Source organism: Mauremys mutica, chromosome 11 (assembly GCF_020497125.1).
Source record: "Mauremys mutica isolate MM-2020 ecotype Southern chromosome 11, ASM2049712v1, whole genome shotgun sequence".
NCBI classification, from domain to species: domain Eukaryota; kingdom Metazoa; phylum Chordata; order Testudines; family Geoemydidae; genus Mauremys; species Mauremys mutica.
In genome coordinates, this window is record NC_059082.1 from 55,532,695 (window position 1) to 55,553,287 (window position 20,593).

Here is a 20,593-nt window from a genome sequence, read left to right on the forward strand (position 1 = left end):
TGATTCTTTGGCTTTCCGTTACGCTCGTCACGCAGCTGCGTGCTGAGTCTGTGCTATGCCGTCTGTCCGTGGATTTATTAAAAATACTTTGGACCAGGCGCACCATAACAGTAATTCCACTACTTAGATGCATGAGTCTCCTAGCGAGATCACCGTGAGGACGGGCACTGAAGGAGATAGAGAGCGCATGCTGCGTGAAATCTATCACGAACCACGGACCTATGCAGCCGTGCTCGGGGAGACAATGCTCCCTGAATACCGCATGAAAGCCTCGCGCGGAAAAAGGGTGCTATCACGGAGCACCCAATAAGGCAGCTCTCCCCAGGAACCTCCTGCTGATGCTTATCGATTAACGGAAGGAGAGCTTCGTGGAGATCTCCCAGGAGGATTTCTGTTCTATCACCATATATAGAGAGACCTCCTTCTCACACACTTCAGATTCCTGTTATATTAAGAATAAAAGTTAACATGGTTAAAGCACTTACCGACTGCTCCTTCCCCTGATTCAGGATCCGGGTTCATGGCCGGGGAGGGTTGGTAGGGGATCTCCGTGACGGTGATGAATAGATCCTGGCTGTCAGGGAAACCAGCGTTGTAAGCGCTCTCGCCTGCCTCGTCCTCCACAAACACTTCCTCATCTTCCCCGTCCGTGAACATCGTCGAGGAACTGTCCGTCGACACTGTCCCATCATCAGAGTCCACGGTCACTGGTGGGGCAGTGGTGGCAGGCTCCGTAGCGTCCGTTTGCCGCTTTGATTTTTTGGTAGCCTTGTCCTTGATTTTCACGCGGCGCTGCGTTGCATCCCGCCTGTATCCTCTGTCTCTCATGGCTTTGGAGACCTTCTCGTAGGTCTTCGCATTCCGTGTTTTGGAGCGCAGCTCCGAAAGCACAGACTCCTCGCCCCACACACCGATCAGATCGAAGAGTTCCCAGTCAGTCTATGCTGGGTCCCTCTTTCTATTCACAGATAACATGAACTCCTCTGCTGGAGAGCTCTGCATCGTTGCAGGTGCTGCGGAGCTCGCCCCGATGTCCAGCCAGGACGTCAGATTCAAAGTGCCCAGACAGGAAAATGAATTCAAATTTTCCCGGGTCGTTTCCTGTGTGGCTGCTCAGAGCATCGAAGCTCGGACTGCTGCCCAGAGCGTCAACAGAGTGGTGCACTGTGGGATAGCTCCCGGAGCTACTAAGTTCGATTTGCATCCACACCTAGCCTAATTCGAGCTAGCCATGTCGAATTTAGCGTTACTCCACCTGTCGGGGTGGAGTACCAAATTCGAACTAAAGAGCCCTCTAGTTCGAATTAAGTGGCTTCCTGGTGTGGACGGTTGAGCGGTTAGTTCGAATTAACGCTGCTAAATTCGAATTAAAGTCCTAGTGTAGACCAGGCCTAAGAAAAACTATGTGCAAACTATTTACAACTAGGCAGAAGTAAGTCATTCTCAGAAAACAAAGAGCATGAAGGAACAGTGGGTTCTGACTCAGGCCATGCTGCAGTAAGAGGGAACTGGAGATGCATCACCCCACACTACCTCTTACACCCTCAGCTGGGAGCATGAGGAGACACTACGTATGTGTGGGTCAACTAACACTGCTAAGAAACACTTCTGGATGGCGTGGCACATGGCGTGCATCCGCACTCACACGTGGAATACTCATAGGGACCATCACTCGAAGAAGCTTATATATGCAATTAGACCTTTTATTGTATATGTTTATTGTGTCAGACATATCCTAAAATAAATGTATTGTGCTTTGACAGAACTCTTGTTATTTGTAGCTGCTGGCATACAGCTAATAGCCCTCTGAGACAAAGGGTACGTCTATACTACCCACCGATCCGGCGGGTAGTAATCGATCTATTGGGGATCGATTTATCGCGTCTTGTCTGGACACGATAAATCGATCCATGAATCGACGCCCGTACTCCACCTCGACAGGAGGAGTAAGCAGCATCGACGGGGGAGCCGCGGCAGTCGACTAGCCGCTGTGAGGACGGCCAGGTAAGTTGAACTAAGATACTTCGACTTCAGCTACGCTATTCACGTAGCTGAAGTTGTGTATCTTAGATCGATCCCCGCCCCCCAGTGTAGACCAGCTCAAAGTGAAGTGCAGGGGTTGGACTTTAGTCAGACCTGCTGGGATAAACACAGTGAAGAATAAAGGGGCTGCAAACCTATACCTCTGCTCAGTAGGGAGATGGACTAGAGGCTGTGAGGGCATTCCTTGAGCAGACCATGGAGGGGATCAAAAGGTGCAGTTATTCTGAAACTTTAAATACCTGCATTCCTACAGTACAGAACATGCTGCCAACAGGAAACCAGGATCAACCACCATGTAACGAAGTGCACAGATGTTTCAAAGCAGTAATTGTGCTACCATAATGCTTCACGCTCCCACTAAACAAGTAAACAGCTTTCAGACCCTGTCTTACGTGAACAAGCTTTCGATTAAGCGGAGGTTTCGGACAGCTTCTACGATGAGATTTCGGCGCTTCAGTAGCCGGTATGTTTCATGAGATCTCTCCACTGCAGTGGTTCTGGAGCGCTTTTCCTTCTTTTGCTCAGCGTTCTTCTAGTGAAGAGCATGGAGAGAGGAAATTCAGTCTGTACAAACTAAAGGAGTTCCTGTCTGTCCCTCTATCACCATAGTATCTGAGTCTCTCTCAACTTTAATGTGTTATCTTCTCAGCAACCTGGTGACGCAGAGCAGTACTATTATTCCCATCTTGTAGATGGGAACTGAAGCACAGACTAAGTGACCTGCCCAAGGTCATACCGGGAATTTGGTGGAGCAGAGAACTGAACCCAGCTTTCCCATGTCTGAAGCTTGTGTCCTAAACAACTGGTCTATCTTCCACCAAACTTCAATAACCAGGCCCAAATCATGCATCACCATCAGGTTTTGAACCCTGAATCTTCAGCACCAGATCTCTACCACTCCAACTACAGGATGACTTTAGGTCTAGCACATGCTAGCTCTTCCTATGAATCTCACTCGGTTTTAGCCCTACGGCATCTGGCTATGCTTGTTTCTGAGTGTTTTAGGTAAATGGCGATCAATGTGCACAGCGACTGAAGAAGAAAGTCTGCTCAGCGTGCAAGCAAGGAGTGGCATTTCCCAAGCCCCCAAAGCTGAAAGACTGACAATGGGGAAGTTCCTATGAAAGCAGTTTCATCCGCTCATTCCACTGCCTAAACTTTGAATTGCATGACTCAACTAGGCTGCCGATAACCTTTAAACAGAATCAGGCTGAATGTGTGCAGGGAGATGGGGAAGCAGAGGGACAAAATAACCAATGAAACAAAGGGATTGTAACTGGAAGTCTTGCTATGAAAAGTAGAAAACTGTCACTCAGAGGGTCACCTGCCCAATGTTGCAGGAATTCTCATACTTCAAGCAGCTGTACCAACAAGACAGCAAGTATCAGGCCATAATATCGTACCTTGGGGTCTTCAAGCCTGACCTCCTCAATCACAGCCATATCCCCATCTTCATCTATGGAATGAGTGCCTAGAGAGAGATTAGATTCCTGCTTTATAGTGTCCAAACTAGAATCCTCCTCTGCAAATCCATCAGGGAGCTCATCGGGATCTTCAAGAAGGTGGGGGGAAGGCAGCTTCTTCACCGGGGTCTTCGTGGCTTGGAACTTGCAGCCTAATTTAAGAACACCGAGAAGTCCAGTTAGGCTGGCCACTTCATTGTCCAGCTCCTACAGGTTTTCCCATGGCCCAGCCATTCCCTAGATGACAGGAACCTAGCCCAGGCCTGCAGACAGATTCACTTAAAGTGTCTCCTGCTATACTCTTCAAGCATCTTCTATCCAATAAGGCCATTGCAGGAAAGAGGGAGGCTCAGGGAGAGTAAACAGCTATGCTCAGTCTTAAAAAGTTAAATATTATTTGAGTGAATTCTGGAAATTTACATCCTCCAGGTGATGCTCATTTCCCCCTCCCTGACTGCAGGTAGAAGACTCTCCAGGTAGATTCCTACCTGATAGTAGGGGGTAGGATTAGCTTGGTCAGCAGCTGAGGCCTGAAGAAAGGGGGGGAGAGGGAGGAGATTGTCTCCTGCTTCAAAGACTGTCTTGCCTGAGAGGAACCTCCCCTGGAGCATGAAAAGAGCAGGCGTTCACAATATGCACCTCTGTAGCCTTTCCATAAATCTATGGCAGGTCCGGTGACCCCTACCCATAGCTCATTGGAGAGATGGATGGGAATGCACAGGGGACTGGGAAGAAGCACCTGTGCCACAGCCCTACATCAGTTTCCCAAGAGTCTAGCAGCCTTAGGCAAGGAAGGTGTTCCAACTCCCCAGCAGAAGGAAGAGACTGTGGGGTTAGGAATGAATGTGTCACCCCTTACCCCCCAACAACATTGTAAGTTTTGGGGAGAGAACACCAACCACAAACAGGGTGCAGGCAATGCTGCAGAAGAGACTTTTTTATTTTAAACAAACCTGATGTCCTCTCTATTTTCTTCAAAGGAAACCTACATGAGAAAGCCAGACTCCCCAGAGAACCATTCCCTACCTTTAGTTGGCGTTGACTGATGGGGGCCATCTCGGAAACTGAATTTCAGCAGTGAATCTGAGTTGGCCTTCACTCCTTTTTCTCGTTTCTTGTTGTATTTAATCTCTTCCTCATTATCTGATTCTGAGAGGAAAGTGTCTTCCTCTACAGGAGACAGATCTTCCTCAGGCAGGGAGTCTTCATGCACTAGAGCCAAGCTAACTGTCGCTAACTGTTCACTCCGGGCCTTCTCCCTCTCAAACTGACGGCTTAAATCACTCTCTTCTGCAAAAACGTGTGAAATATACTTTGTTGTTCGTTGCCGACCTTCATCTTCCATAAATCCCTAAGAGGACTGAAAGTCATTATTTTGCCAAATTCTTCCGTTTCCCCCTCCATTATCCTTGTCCTCTTACCACCCAGATTCTGAACTCCTGCTCCTCATAGCCCCACCTCCCAAAGCTTTAATCCCTATTCTTAAATAACTAGGCCGGCCATGCTTGCAGCTCATGGAAAACAGAGAAACATTCCGTTTACACAAAAATTCTGTATCCTGCGTAGAAAACAATCACATACCACAATGTATTTTCTCTTATTCTGTATTAGAGACATCTGAACAAAACCAAGGTATTTGTTTCTTAATCAGTTTGATGCATACTCTTCTAGAATCTTAATTCTCTGTGAAGTTATTGGAATATGGGACTTACAAGGGCTGGATCAGATCGGGGTCCTTCTACTCCATTATCTGGTCTGACAGTGGCCAGAACCAGATGCTTCAAGTGTAGAAACGCCCAGAACAAACACTTAAGGAATTTCTTCCTACCTCCACCTCACCCCAATCAATGAATGGTTGGTTTATGTCCTGAAGCATGTTTATATTCCTTTTATAATCTTATACAAAGTAACTCTAGATATGAATCCTGGGAATATTTTTAAAAAAAAAATCCTACGAATTTCTTGGCCACAATGACATGAAATCTTATTAAAACAATTGCTATACTGAAGAGTTGGAGGGTAGCAAATGTATCTATACTTAAAAAAGGCTCTTGGGGTGATACAGGCAATTATTGTCCGGTAAGCCTTATATGGTAAATTGGTTAAAATGATAGTTAAAACTAGAACAAGAAAAAACCTGGAAGATCAAGGTATGACAGGGTTTAACAGCATAGCGTCCTCAAAGGAAAATAATGTACCACTAATCTTTTAGAATTCTTTGTTACTTTAGTGACATGTTCAGATAAAGGAGAACCAACTGACAATTTATTTAAATTTCAAAAGGCCTTTTGACAAAGTCCCTCAGTAGAAGCTACTAAAGCTTTATCTACGCAGAGGGGTTTACCTTGCACTGAGTTTTTGTGTATTATATTGTATGCACTGATTGTGTACACACCGTCAACTGTTTTCTGATCCAATACACGTCACTGTGTCTACACGGGGACTGTGCACCATTATGGGTGAGTACCACATGGTGCTTTGCTTCACTTCTGAGTTCTATACATTCCGGGACTTTTCTCCCTGTGTATTATGGGATATATACTGAAGTCAGCTGGAAAGGATTTGAATTCTGGGGGTCAAACTCAATTTCCATATCTTCTTTCCCACTATCCCATCTAGGTGAGCCAGTGCCATTTTCAAACAGCCAGCATTTTCTGTCTCCTATTGCGTACGGGTAAATTAAGTATTGGGGCAGCTAACCAGGGACTGGGCAAGGAGGGGCATGGCTTGGGGAATTTGTGTATTGCAGCTTGACAAGTAGGCTTAGGCCTAGATTTTTAAAGGTATTAGACATGGCTGCACTCAGCGTTGCAACACCTAATTGATTTGGAGCCTAAATCTCATTTTCAAATCTCATTTTCAACTGTCAATGGAGTTTAGGCTCCTAAGTGCCTAAATCCATTTCAGAAATGAGATTTAGGCTTCCAAATCTGTCATGTGTTGCAATGCTGAGCACAACAACACCTAAACACCTTAAAATTCTACGCTATTGATGTTGAATTAATTTTTCAAACACTGCCTTCACCATTCATTTTGCATATGCTATCCCTTCTAAACTACAGGCCTCTTTTTTCACTGGTCATCTTCAAATCCCTTCTATTATTTCTCTTTTTTGAGAAAAAGTGACCAGTAAGTTATAATTTATTTCCACAGTGATGGTAGATGTAACCTTGTCTTTAATCTCATTTTAATCCACAAGACATTACCTTGACAACTTTGTATCTCTCTAGAAGACGACAAAGCATCCGTGCTTCTAGCTTCCCCACATTCATAGCCGATCGAATTTCCGCCTGAGAAATTCCTTTGGTTCCCCTACTTTCAACTGTTTTAGGGAGGGGAAAAAAGTTTAAACTTAAGTTTACAGGAATCACCTCATACTGAAACAATCTGGCTGAGATGCAGAGGCCATCAGATCCGGCCTGAACAACTGTTGTCAGCTTGAACATAACTGTCTTAAAAGCTTAAGATTTTCAAACATACATCAGAATGTCTACTTCAATACTTACTACTATAAATCATTTTCACTGGCATACACACATAATACAGTGTTGTACAACAGAATATGTGTATCTAAGGCTGTAAAAAAGATTTCTACTACATTATATTTGTGAAATAGTATGTGCTCATTTAGTTAAAGAAGACCATAATGCACATGCACAAGGGGCAGAGTTAAGTCTGCCTGTGCAAATTTGACACGTTAACTTGAGTGGTTAGCTGTGAAAAGAAACGGTTACTATAAGGTAAGTAACTGAACTGTGCTTCTCCAAGATGTTCTGTGCATGTGGATCCCACTCATGGCATGGTAGCACCCCTTTCACAGGAGTTCAGAAACTTCAAAAGCAGGGTCCATTAAGGGGTCATGCATGCACCCTTTGTGTCCTCGCACTCTCTCCCCTAAGGACATAAAGGGCAGTGTGACCCTGCTCACTCCCCTCAGTTCCTTCTCACCATCCAGAATCTCAAAGAGTCTCTGAGCTGTGGGTCATGGGATCCACATGCAAAAAACATCTTAAAAAGCCACAGTTACTATAAGTAACCATTCCTCCTTCTTTGAGTTCCTGTGCATGTGGCTCTCTCTCATAGTGATTAACAGGCAACTCAGAGATCGAGGTGATGGGAACTCAGAGCTCATTTGAACAGAGATTGTAGGTCTGCTCTTCCCATCTGTGCATCTACTCTGAAAGCTGATACCAAGGAATAATGCCTGGAAAAAATATACAATGAAGATCAATTTGCTGCTCTGCAAATTTCAGATATTGGTATCCTACTGAAGCACACTGCTGAGGCTGTGTGAGGTATGGCAAAATGAGCAGTTTCTGTGGCTGGAGTTTGCTAATAAGGTAGGAAATTTTTATACACTCCATTGTCCATTTTGATAATTTTTGAGAGGAGACTGATTTGCCCTTTGAAGCACTGCCATAAGCAATAAAAAGACAGTTCAGGAAATCACCAAGATGTGTTATATTAAGGTATTATAAGAACATGAGAATGCCCATCCTAGGTCAGACCAACGGTCCATCTAGCCCAGTATCTTGTCTTCCAACTGTTGCCAGTGCCAGATGCTTCAGAGGGAATGAAAAGAACAGGGCAAGTATCGAGTGATCCACTGCCTGTCATCCAAACCCAGCTTCTGGCAGTTAGAGGCTTAGGGACACTCAGACAATGGAGCTGCATCCCTGAAAATCTTGGCTATTAGCCATTGATGAACCTATCTTTCATGAACTCATCTAATTCCTTTTTGAACCCAGTTATACTTCTGGCCTTCACAACATCCCTTGGCAACGAGTTCCACAGGTTGTCTGTGCATTGTGTGAAGAAGTACTACCTTATAGTTTGTTTTAACCCTGCTGCCCATTAATTTCAATGGGTGACCCCTTGTTCTTGTGTTATGAAAAGGGGTAAATAACACTTCCTTATTCACTTTCTCAACACCACACTTTAGTTTTACGTTTGAGAACAGATGTAAGGTTGATTTTACTGAGTCTGAGACCTGCTGAGCTGATCTTCTGCGGATTAACCAATCGTTGAGGAATGGGTACACAAATACCCGGATGATGGAGATGGGCACATACTACAAACAGGTATTTTGTAAACACCAGGAGCAGTGAAGAGGCTGAACAGGAGAACCCTGAATTGATGATTGTGTAGTACTTGGAAATGAAGAAGTTTCTTGCTATTGCAACATGAAAAGGTGTCTTGCAAATTGAGGGTACTGAACCAGTCCATGCGATCTAATGAATGTGTGATAGATGCCAAAGTCACCATGCAGAAACTGATGGAGGTGTTAAGGAACCTGAGGTCCAGGATAGGGAATAAAATCATTTTCCCTGGAAGGGTAGGAGGACTGGCTCTACTGCTCCCAACTCCAGTAGTGATAGTATTTCTGGACACATGACTCATGTGAGATTGGTCCCTCAAGAGAGAGAGGGAGGGTAGTGGTGGAGGAGGGTATGATATGGAATTAGAGGGTGTACCCTTTTGGATGACCTGTAAGACCCAACAGTCTGATATCATGGACGTCCAGGCATATTTGAAAAAGGAAAGGCAGGTACCAAAAAAAGGGAAGAGAAGGGTACAGGATCCACAGTCTAATGCAGAATTCTTAACCGAAGCTTAAAAATTGTTGCTATCCTGTTGGTACTCTAGCCACTTCTCTCCTGCTGAATTACCAACATTGCATCTGTTGCTCCTCATTTTTTACTAAAGCTGAATTGTTCTTGCTCAAGGAAGGATTCCATTGTTCTCCTAATCCTAGCAGTGAAGATGTATTCCTGTATCTTCATCTCATGTGATAGCAACTTTATTCCTTGATATAGTTTCCTCATTCCTGGATGCTTCCCTTCTCATGTTCTGGGATTAAGACAGATTTGCACCATTCTCCAGTTAATTGCCTAGGCCAGAATATCTCATAGAGGTTTTATCCATATGCACATTTTCTCCGAGTTTGAGAACCCCTGTTGTAAATAAATGTTGCATTCTAGAAGTTAAAGGAATTGTATGGCACAAGGAAGATGCTGAAATATATAAACTAGGGTATGCCTTTGAATTATTAAAAGAAATTGCTTAAAAAGGGCAGAAATCCAGTTAATGTGGGCTAATACTGAAATACAATGCTTGAAGTTAATCAAACAGAAAAAGCCTCCAATAAGGAAAAAATTGAAGAAATGCATTATGCACAGATGCCATCTACTGGATGCCAATGGAAGCAGCAGAGATACAGAGCTGAAGTCTGAACCCTTATTTGGCATGTGTCCAACAGAAATCCAATGGGTGACCCTCTCCAATGGCCCCTGGAATCACGGCATATAAAACTGAGGAACCCACAGCTCACTGAGCGGGGAAAGACTCTTTTCGTCGAGGGTCACAGGACCAAGTGTTGATTGAACCCATGAAGAAGCTGCAGAATCCTAAATGCAACTGATGCCTCAGACAACTGTGTGGAAAGGACTCTTCCCCCCCATCCCTGGTTTAATTGGTGAGATTTCATTTCAAAGATTAGCTTGCTGAGTCTACACTCAAGTAACTATATCTTAGATCGGTAAGTATTAGTCTTACCAGTTAACCCGCCTTAACTGTTAATCCCGGGCCAGCCGGCCAACACCAGTGGCCCTGCTGCCTGGCTGGAGCAGTGCCATCTGGCTGGAGCAGTGGCCCCAGCTGCGCTGGCCGGCGGGATCGGCCCCTGCCGCACTGGCCAGTGGAATTGGCCTCAGCTGCTTAATCAATTAACTGTTTAAATGACATTTTTAATCATTTAAATGGTTAACTTTTTAAATGGTATTTCATCCCTAATGCTGTGCTTTATAAGTTCAAGCAAATTGGCCTAAAAGAGATATGAACCATAATTTTAAGCAATTCCTTTTGATATTCTAAACCTGTTTAAAACAAATAAAAGGAAGTATTTCTTCACACAACAAACAGTCAACCTGTGGAACTCCTTGCCAGAGGATGTTGTGAAGGCCAAGACCATAACAAGGTTCAAAAAAGAACTATATAAGTTCATGGAGGATAGGTCCATCAATGGCTATTAGCCATTGGGCAGGCATGGTGTCCCTAGCCTCTGTTTCCCAGAAACTGTGAATGAGCGACAGGGGATGGATCACTTGATGATTACCTGTTCTGTTCATTGCCTCTGGGGAACCTGGCACTGGCCACTGTCGGAAGACAGGATACTGGACTAGATGGACCCTTGGTCTGACCCAGTAAGGCCATTCTTGTGTTCTGCTTTGACACCAAACCATTCAAATAGCAGGCAGTTAGAAGTGCCTTACAGACACGTATATTCTTACTCCTTGAAGAAATTCTGGAATTGTGATAAGTGTATTAGATACTAGACAACTGATGATCACAAGTAAACGTTACAAGAAATTTTGGTGATTTGCATTAAAGTAACTGCTGAACCTCAACCCTAGTCTATGACAATTGCTTGTAAGATTATATTGTTGTGCTCAGTACAGGCCTAAAACACTGGTTTTGTCTACCCCGATTGATGAACTGTTGATTGTATACTAATGTGATTCTGGGTGAATTAATACATCAATTGGTTATGAGAAACAAAGTGTACTGATCTGAGAAGTACTGTCCAAGATAAAAGTTGGCTGAAAAGAACCTGTCATTAAATTAGTAAACTAACACTTTCTGGACTCAATAAAAAGGGGTTATTAATCTATTGGATTCCATCTAACATTGGCTATAACACTCGTCAAGCTGAAATCTAGATTATTAGATTTCTGTATTAAAATCTGACTGGTACCTTGGCAAATCATAAACCTGATCCGCACTGACGTTTACACAAGGCTGAGTGCAGGGGAACAAAGCCATTTAATAAGTGACAGTGTGAGTGAGGTAGTAGACAAGATGCTAGGGTGGAGCTAGATATGAAGGGAGAGGCTGGGATTAAGAGCAGCACAGGAGTGGCTGTTCTCACACCCTGCTCTTTACTATAAGGTGTCAGGTTGTTGTTTTTTTTACACTCCCCATCAGCATGCTCCTGCGTGAACCCATCCCCACCCCACTTTTTCACTTTGAAAATATAAACAGTCTACAGCAGGGATCGGCAACCTTTGGCACACAGCTTGCCAGGGTAAGCACCCTGGCGGGCCAGGCCGGTTTGTTCACCTGCCATGTCTGCAGGTTCGGCCAATCACAGCTCCCCCTGGCCACGGTTTGCTGCCCCAGGCCAATGAGGGCTGCGGGAAGCGGTGCAGGATGAGAGATGTGCTGGCTGCTGCGTCCCGCTGCCCCCATTGGTCTGGAGCAGCGAACTGCGGCCAGTGGGGGCTGTGATCAGCCGAACCTGCAGACATGGCAGGTAAACAAACCGGCTCGCTCGCCAGGGTGCTTACCCTGCCGAGCTGTGTGACAAAGGTGCCCATCTCTGGTCTACAGAGAAGGGACAGAGGTGATGGCAATTGGGGCAGCTTGCTACTTTCAGCCCCACTAGTTACTCTGGGCACCAGTCACCACTGCTATGATGGATACAGAAGTCCTGCACCTTTTTCCCCCATTACAAATTCAAATCCTGTCTAGGCTTGGCCTGGAGAGCTAGTGTAAGTGTTGACAAAAAGGCAAAGCCACATTTAACTTAGAAAAAGAGGCGAACATTAGCTAATGTTTTAAAAAATAGTATGGATTTAATTTAACCTCCTTTAAAAAAATGTTATCTGGCTAAGTAACATTTTAAACAACCTATTTCCTAGTGTAGAAAGGGCTCAAGAGAGCAAAAATTGAGCTGTTAGATGGAATAGATTTTTAGCAAGTTTTTAAAACTCTTGGCTCATTTTTCTAACTATTTGACTCCAATGCCAAACTGACACTTTGTATAAAAGAAGCTTTGTTAATCATTAAGCCCCCATACTCCTTTCGACTAAGGTACTAAGAGTTTACAAATAAGCCTTAGACATCTCATTTTTATATCCTCATAGTCCCTAGCAACCAAAACTGGGACAGAGGAGCGCCCAATGTGCTAGACACTGTCACACATGGTAAAAGACAATCCTGCTCTGAACAGAGGAGACAAAGGGTGGGAGAAAGTAATTCTTTTTTCCATTTCAAAGATATGCACGAGAATCTAATGTACAAAGTAACGACAATTTCAAAATTAAGCCAGTAAGAAAATATTCAGTTCATTTTCATGCAGGTAACAACATATGAACTGAAAACACACACAGAGAACTTGATTACATTACCTACTTAGCTCATAAGCCTGCGTAAGCATATCCCGCTCATAAATAATATCTACAGGCTGGACAGTTTTTGTGATCATCTCTTCCTCCTCATCATCGTGGTAATCATCCACTTTTTTTCGAAATTCCTTCACTAGTTTGAGGCATCGGACCATGATATCAGTCCCTGAGAACACATGACACTACTGGTTAGTAAAATAACTGAACAAAATCTATGGGTGAAAAGGAGGGATCCACATGAAAAATAAGTTAATTCATTTCTCTCCGCATTGACAAACAGAATGACATTCCAATTAAGTATCTTAATGAATTACCACAAGTGGAAGTGGGCACTTGCATATGGGCTTGATGGAAATTCTCACAGCCTTGAGGTTTTAAATGATGGATACAGATAGAAAGGTCTCCTGCTCACTTGCAAAGACAACTTAGGGCATCCTTAGGGTTCAAACAATGAAGTATTTGAGGGGATGTGAAAATGGTCCTATAAAAGGACATAATATGAAATTAGAGAACTTTTAACTATGTGCAGGAAGGTGTGTGAATGGTGATCGTGTGAGATACATCTCTTCAGAAAACCAATTTAGATTGCAGTGTCTCTTCAAAGACACTGTCCTTTTGCTCTGATAATCACCTAACAAATGTTTGGGTCTTCTAAAGAAAGTAATTAATTGTAATACTTTTATCTATCAAAATGTAATACCACCCTTGAAGATTTACAGCCCTACTCTATGAAAACAATAGACTCAGGGAACCTGGTTACAGAACAGCTGTCTTTTGAGCTGTTGTAATATGGTTAAAATGTATAATGTGGATGAAACATCACAGTGCTGGAACCTGAACTAAACCAACAGATTTGTTTCAGGTCTTCTGTGCAGACTTGGGAAAACGATGTGGCATTAGTCACAGCCATCAGAAGGCTCTCCTGATAATATATATGGACAAGAAATTCTTAAAAGTTTACCTTTTGCAACCAAGAAACAGTGGAAAAAGTACTGTGCATCTAGGGATTGGTAAGATGCATTAACACAAATGGCAGACTGAAAAATATTTGGGAAAAATACACACTGTGAAAATGGGTATTTGATAGAAAATCTTTCCTGGGTCTAGAACTGATGCACACAAGGAAGGATGACATTAGTACCTTACCTAATCATATCATAATCCCACTAATTCCTGGTTTATTATTAATACTCAATATATCCTTGGATTGGATAATGATTTAGGTGAGTTGTGTTGTGTACTAACAAATTTATAACTTTATATATACACCTGAGATGCAAAGGAAGGTTTACCTTTAAACACTCTGCAATTTAAGATTTTGGTTAGTTTATAGACTTGATGTCATCAGCACATACATAATAAAGATGTGGCTGCAATTACCTTTCTTTGTTTTATAGGGTCCACCATCAGGGTGCAAGTCCTGTAACGGGGTAGATAATACTTTGGCCAGGCCAGCATTCATCATATACTGATACAGACGTTTGAATGTTCTTTCACAGAGACCCTACAATAACAGTAACAGTAAAGAGAAATGAAAAAGATGTCACTATTCTAAGGAGCATTCCCTACAAATCAGGAAGCTAACAGCAGCTAAACCCTTGACTTTCATAGAAAAGTAAAAAGCAGCACCTCAGGGACAGAAAGACATTTCTGACTCAGTTACTGTATGCCTCTAGCCCCTTAACCAGGACTTTAGATCCCACTTCTTCTCTTTCATTTGCCTGGTTTTTAGTACCCGGTCGTCTTTCCCTGTCCACAAGCTCTCCATTATCTGTCTTGGAAAATAGCTTTCGCACTATCATAGCTGCCTCTAATTACCATCCCTTGCCTCCTTTCTTCCACTGTGTTCAGTTTATTCAAACGTCCTAGACCTCAACTAAATCCTGCATTCCATTCAATCCTGCTTCTGCCCTCTCCATTCAGAATGGTCAAGATCAAAAATAATAATATATTACAAATGGAAGAAAGGGAAAGTTGATAGTAATGAATGTAAATCAGAAGCTAGGAATTGTAGAAAATTGATCAGGGAAGCAAAGGGACACAAGGAGAACTCTATGGCCAACAGAGTTAAGGATAAGGAGAAGGTTTTTTTAAGCACATTAGGAACAAAAAGAATCCTAACAACGGCTCTGGTCCATGACTAAATGGAAATGGTAGAATTAATAATAATGCCAAAACAGAAGTAGTGTTCATTAAATATTTATGTTTTATATTTGGGAAAAGAACAGATGATGCAGTCATATAATCTGAAAACACTCTTTCCATTCCACTGGTATCTTAGAAACAGGAGCTCCTAAAGACAGACATTTTAAAATCAGCAGGTCAAGATAATTTGCACCTAAGAGTTTTAAAAGAGCTGGCCAAGAAGCAGGCTGGGCCATTAATGCTGATTTTCAAGAAGTCTTAGAACAGGGAAGTTCCAGAAGACTGAAAGAAAGCTAATGTTGTGCCAATATTCTAAAAGGGCAGACGGGACGACCTGGGTAATTTTAGGCCTGTCAGTCTGACATTGATCCTGGGCAAGATAATGGAGCAGCTGATACAGTACTCGATTAACAGAGAATTAGAGGAGGGTAATATAATTAATGCCCATTTTATGAAATTACAGGTTTGGTTGATAAAAGTAAAAGTGTTGATGTAATAGACCTTTTTAAGGTGATCTCGGGGCACTTCTCACAGCCCCTCACGTACCAGCTCCTGACTTCCCTGCAACCCAAATGGAGTTAAAGCAGCCAAAGGAAGACGAGAAACTAATAACTAATGGGATATGAGGAGTTCAGCTACCAGCTGGAGACAACACAGAAGAGCGCAGAGGAACTCCAGAGTCTATACAAAACACTGTGAAGGGGAAAATGACCTGCATTCCCCTTGCTCCCAGAAGCAGAGAAGAGGGGATCACAGACCCCCTTCCACTCCCACTGCTCTCCTTCCTTCAGGAGTGTGGAAAAAGGTAGCCCCAAACCTATCTTCAGCACAGGCACCTTAGGAGGCTGCTCACTGCAGCTATGCAGCTCCAGAGGCTCCCTATGGGGTGGGAGAAGCAGAGGCCTACCTTCCTATCCTAGTCTGCCTCTCTGGGCTCCCGTCCTAGTCCCATTGCACCCCTCCCCCACCGGTTCTCAATCAGCCAGTCTTTTCCTGTTCCTCCTCCCCCCCCCAACTTTTACTTCCAGTTTCTCTCCCCATCTGCCACCCTCCAAGTTCCAGTGTCCTCCAGGTTCCCTATCCCAGTTTACTCCCTCTGGTCTGACTCTAGTCCCTTCTGCACCCAATTCAGAAAGCTTACTCCTTCATGATGCCTGGGCCCAGAAAAAGGAGCACCAAGAACACAGGCTCTTACTTCCAGTGCCTGGCTCCACCCCAGCCCAACCTGCATCAGCCAAGAGTGGCAATGGCAGAGAAAGCCCTGCTTAGCCCCTTCAGCCTGGGCAGGCGTATGCTCACTGCAAATGGAGCCTTTGGAGAATGTAGCTGTGAAGCTCCAACAAGTCTCTACTGAGTATATGTGGACTGAGATTTTTCAGAGGCTTAAAACCTGGCCAAATTTGAGTACATTTTCACCATAACAGCAAAAAGCACCTCCCTGCCACAAAGGCCACCCACTTCTAAATGTCAAGTCCTTGCTCCAGAACATGAGGGCGCTAGAGATTCTCAGAGAAAAGGTCGTTTATTTAATATGATAAACAACATTTTCCCTATACCTCATTCTGGGCAATGGCTGAGCCGTTTGGTCTGAAACTTTCTAAAGTTTGTTTGAATTAGACACCTGACACTGAAAATTTCAGCCTGAGAAGTTAAAGTCTGGTACTTGGAAGCAATGGAAAACAGGTCTGTTTAGTGGGAAGTATAATAAGGTTGTTTGACACTTCTTATTATACAGACCAGTTCTGCTTGTAATGCTAAATTTTTAGATTTAATTAACAGCAACTTGAAAGCAAATCTCACCAGTTCTTCCCTCAGATTCCCCAATGTTTCCATTTTGTTTGATCGAGTGCTCAGCACACTTGAGAGCTTCTCCATAAGGATATCATATTTACTCCTCCTAAAACAAAAGAAAGTTATTCAACATATGAACTTCATGAGCACTGACTTTTACATCCAGAAATACCACAGAAAACACTAGTTACCATCACAGAGGTAGACTGAGAAATAAAAAGCAAAGATTTTAGCAACATTTGAGGGAAAAATCAAGTTGTTTATGTTAAGGTCTTACAAAAAACAGATGCAATTCAATTTCTGAATAGTCTGACTTTGGACTCAAAACCCAACATTTCATTTGAGTGCCCTTGGTTTAAGATGTGCACTAATTTTGAAAAGTTGGGGTTCCTACAGGTTATCCCCCTCAGAAACAAGGGTGCTGAATACGTTTCTAAACCTTTTGCAATGGGCTGTTGGACTTCTTCAAAACTTCTCTAAAAGTTGATAAACCCCATATAGATTTCAGCAGAGCTTTTGAGCCACATTAGTACTTCAAAAACATAGTGATGTATGCACAGTACCCAGATGACTTCCCCAAATTATCTCTACCCATCATATTCCCCATATCACATATCTTGATTTATGCTATCAATCCCTGGTTTGCCTCCTGGAAGCATGAGAACACGAAAAACTTTATGAAGTCCATGTAGGTTCAATGGTTCCTACTAACAGGCCTTAGTTACAGGACCACCTACTCTTCGTCAAACAATATTCAAAGGTTGGCTGTTTATCAGACATAAAACTATATTTGATATAAACATTGTTTGTCCTGGGAAACTGTAAGAAGTCATACTTCACAATTTTTTTTACCCACTTCATATTTAAAAGCCTACACTCTGTTACATTGGTCATATACAGATTAGAATTTTTAAAAATTTATGGAGGAGTTCATTTCATTTACACACAGAGTGCTGGTTAGGGGAATGCCCTTCACCCACGTGGGCCAAACAGCAGATGCAAATATCCAATACCAGGAAGACAGCCAGATACCCAAGCTGTTCTGAAGCCAGGCCTGCTGTTTCACTGCGACCAAGCCAAAGCCAGTGCAGGATCTAACTATGCAACAGAGGAAAAGAGAGTCAGAAGTAAAAATTCATTAGAAGGCGCTGTAGGAGCTATCCACGAATAACACAGATATTAAAGCAATGTACAAGAAAAATCAGGTCTCTGTAGGACAAGACCAGGCAGCAGGATACCTACCATGCAAACCATGGCTGGAGGGGGGCACATATCCTTTATACAACCTCTGTCTCTGAATGCTTAACCGCTGTGAGGAGGGGCTAATTCAGAAACCAACAAGCACTGCTTCCAGAAAGTTTTGATGGTCCTATGGCACCAGGGGCATGTCCTAATGATAAGAAAGTACACATGCCACCCTGAAGAACCACCTAACTTCTGTTTGGTACATACCTGTCAACATGAAAGCGGTTCAAAAGCAGAAGAATGGAGTGCTGCTGGGCTCCACTTGGTAGTCTTATGACATGGGACTGCATTGAAATGAGACCATTTCTGTCTAATACTCTTCTGTGATAATGCATTTTACCAGCATCCACCCTAGAGAAGACAAGACATCCACAGAACCTCCCATGATGGCTTGTAAATAAATATAATAAACAAATTATATTCATATAGCACCTATCATCTGAATGCCCTTTACAAACTTAAATTACTATACAAATTGCCTGTACAACCTTAATTCAGCACTCTTTTGCATATACATTATGATAGTCTTATTACATCATCACATACCACTTTCTCCACAGGGCATCATTCAGTGTACAGGAAATGAATCAGGGTAGTATACTGAATGAGGCTGTTGTCTATAGGACTCAGCCTCATTTGCTGCTGAAGTTAGGAGTATAATAAATGAGAAAAAATACTATTAGAAAAGAAAAGATGGTCTTATGGTTAAGGCAGGTGAATGTCACACTGAGAGATTGGATTTTATATTCGCTTCAGCCACGTGATGCTGTGCAAGTCACTTAAACCAAACTTTTCACAGGTGGCACTAACTGTGTTTTTCATTTTCTAGGTGCTTAACTTGAAACAACTGGGGTCTGATTTGCGAAAGTGCTGAGAAGTCATAGCTACAGCTGAACTCAATGGGAGCTGTGCTCTGAGTATATGAAATTCTACACAAATATTAAGTACTCCAAAAAACCAGTCCCCAAATGTCTCAAGTTGGGCACCCAAAATAGACAATTATGACCTTCATCTCTCTGTGCCTGAGTTCCCTATTTGTAAAATGAAGGTAATCCCACCACCGTGTCAAGGGAGTTGTAAAGGTAAGTTCATTAATGTTTGTGAAGCACTCATATGATGGGAGCTCCATAGAAACACCCATGAGGAAATTAATAGTTCTGTATTCAATGCAGGGTTAGGATGGTGAGAGTGTTGCGGGAATGCGGAATTGGTTAGCACTATGCTAGGCTGATGCAGCAACTCCTGGTGTTGGACGTCATCACGTAGTCGAGGGACATCTACCTAGAACACATCAATCACCCGACATTGGCAAGACCAGGAGTGATGAACTGAAGAGCCAATGAGAAGCAAAGTGGGGAAAGTATCAGAAAACTTCCCTGATGGACTGTATTTTCTAAGGAACAACCTATCCTAATTTCTCAAAAACTGAGGGACAATCTTCACTCATTGCCATATTTGCTTTCCACAACCAACTCTCTGTATAAAACTTTTCATGAGTGATGTACCCAAATATTTGGCTGCTAATATCTAAACTGTCTTTTTAAATTTATTCACCTAAATTTGGGTTATTTCAGATTATGTACTACATGTATCTTATGACTTTTAAAACAAACTTTGTATTTTTGGATAATCTAAGCGCTATACCCAGATGTACAGATACTCTTTCCTTAACCTGTGTATTATATAATTTTAACATTAGATTTAATAAAAAATTGTAAATATAGCCTGGAGCCACACACTGAATGGTGCGGATAAAAAATATTGAATAGCTGCTCAACATTAATTCTGGCATTTCCTAACTTCTGTGTGTTAGGCTTTGCAACCTTAACATTCTTTCTATTTTTTTTAAAAATTTAATTTCTTTTTTTTAAAAAGCAAATAAATAGAAAAGAAATTCCATCACGTAGAACCATACAGACCCCACTTTCCAGCAAGGCTGGAACCTTTAGGTCCACAGCACAGACTTCTGCCACTATCCTCTGTGTACCAGCCATGAGAGACAGGCAAGAGTTTCCAAGAGGGCTTCCTCTGCTGTCTAGCCAATAGCTATAAATGTTGAGACTCACTCAGGAATCCTAGGTTTAATTCCAGGTGTTCTAGTACTTACTGACTCTTCTATACCTGTACCCCCTCTGCTCCTAACCCAACCCCAGCTTGATCCTGCCTCCCCTCCCTGTGCTTTCCAGACAGGCTGTTTCCTCCTACCCTGAAACTGTGACAGGTACATCTCTGATCCCATAGAGACCTCCATGCAAAATTTCAAGTCTCTAACATCATCCTCTGAAACAGATGAGCTGTTGTTTTTTTTAAATTCAGCCTGGGGCAAAGACCTAACGTAACATTTTTCAACTTGAACATTTAGATTCTGACAAAATTATAGGCAACAAAAAACAGGGTCTTATAATGGAAAGCATAGCTCCATGTATAAATTAACATCCTGTGAACATGAACAGAATCATTTACACTTTTCTAGGTCTGCAGTGTCTGAGCTTCATAGGTAGGGCTCTTCCAAATTCAGGGTCCATTTTGATCAATTTCATGGTCAGAGGATTTTTTAAATTGTAAATTTCACGATTACAGCTATTTAAATCTACCATGTCATGGTGGTGTAATAGTAGGGGTCCTGAGGCAAAAAGGAGTTGGGGGGCGGAAGAGGGGGTTGCAAGGTTATTGGGGGGGCGGGGATTATGGTACTGCTACCCTTACTTCTGCGCTGCTGCT

The 20,593-nt window shown here is 42.8% G+C and overlaps 1 protein-coding gene across 1 annotated transcript in view; it reads right to left on the reverse strand.

The window, feature by feature from the left end:
• LOC123344073 (general transcription factor 3C polypeptide 1-like) overlaps window positions 1-20,593 on the reverse strand; it is an 86,297-nt gene that overhangs the window by 58,413 nt on the left and 7,291 nt on the right. The window contains 8 exon segments of the mRNA XM_044979815.1: window positions 2,436-2,575; window positions 3,447-3,658; window positions 4,533-4,857; window positions 6,713-6,828; window positions 12,699-12,857; window positions 14,072-14,195; window positions 16,637-16,733; window positions 18,080-18,223. Of these exon segments, the coding sequence (XP_044835750.1) occupies window positions 2,436-2,575; window positions 3,447-3,658; window positions 4,533-4,857; window positions 6,713-6,828; window positions 12,699-12,857; window positions 14,072-14,195; window positions 16,637-16,733; window positions 18,080-18,223 (1,317 nt within the window).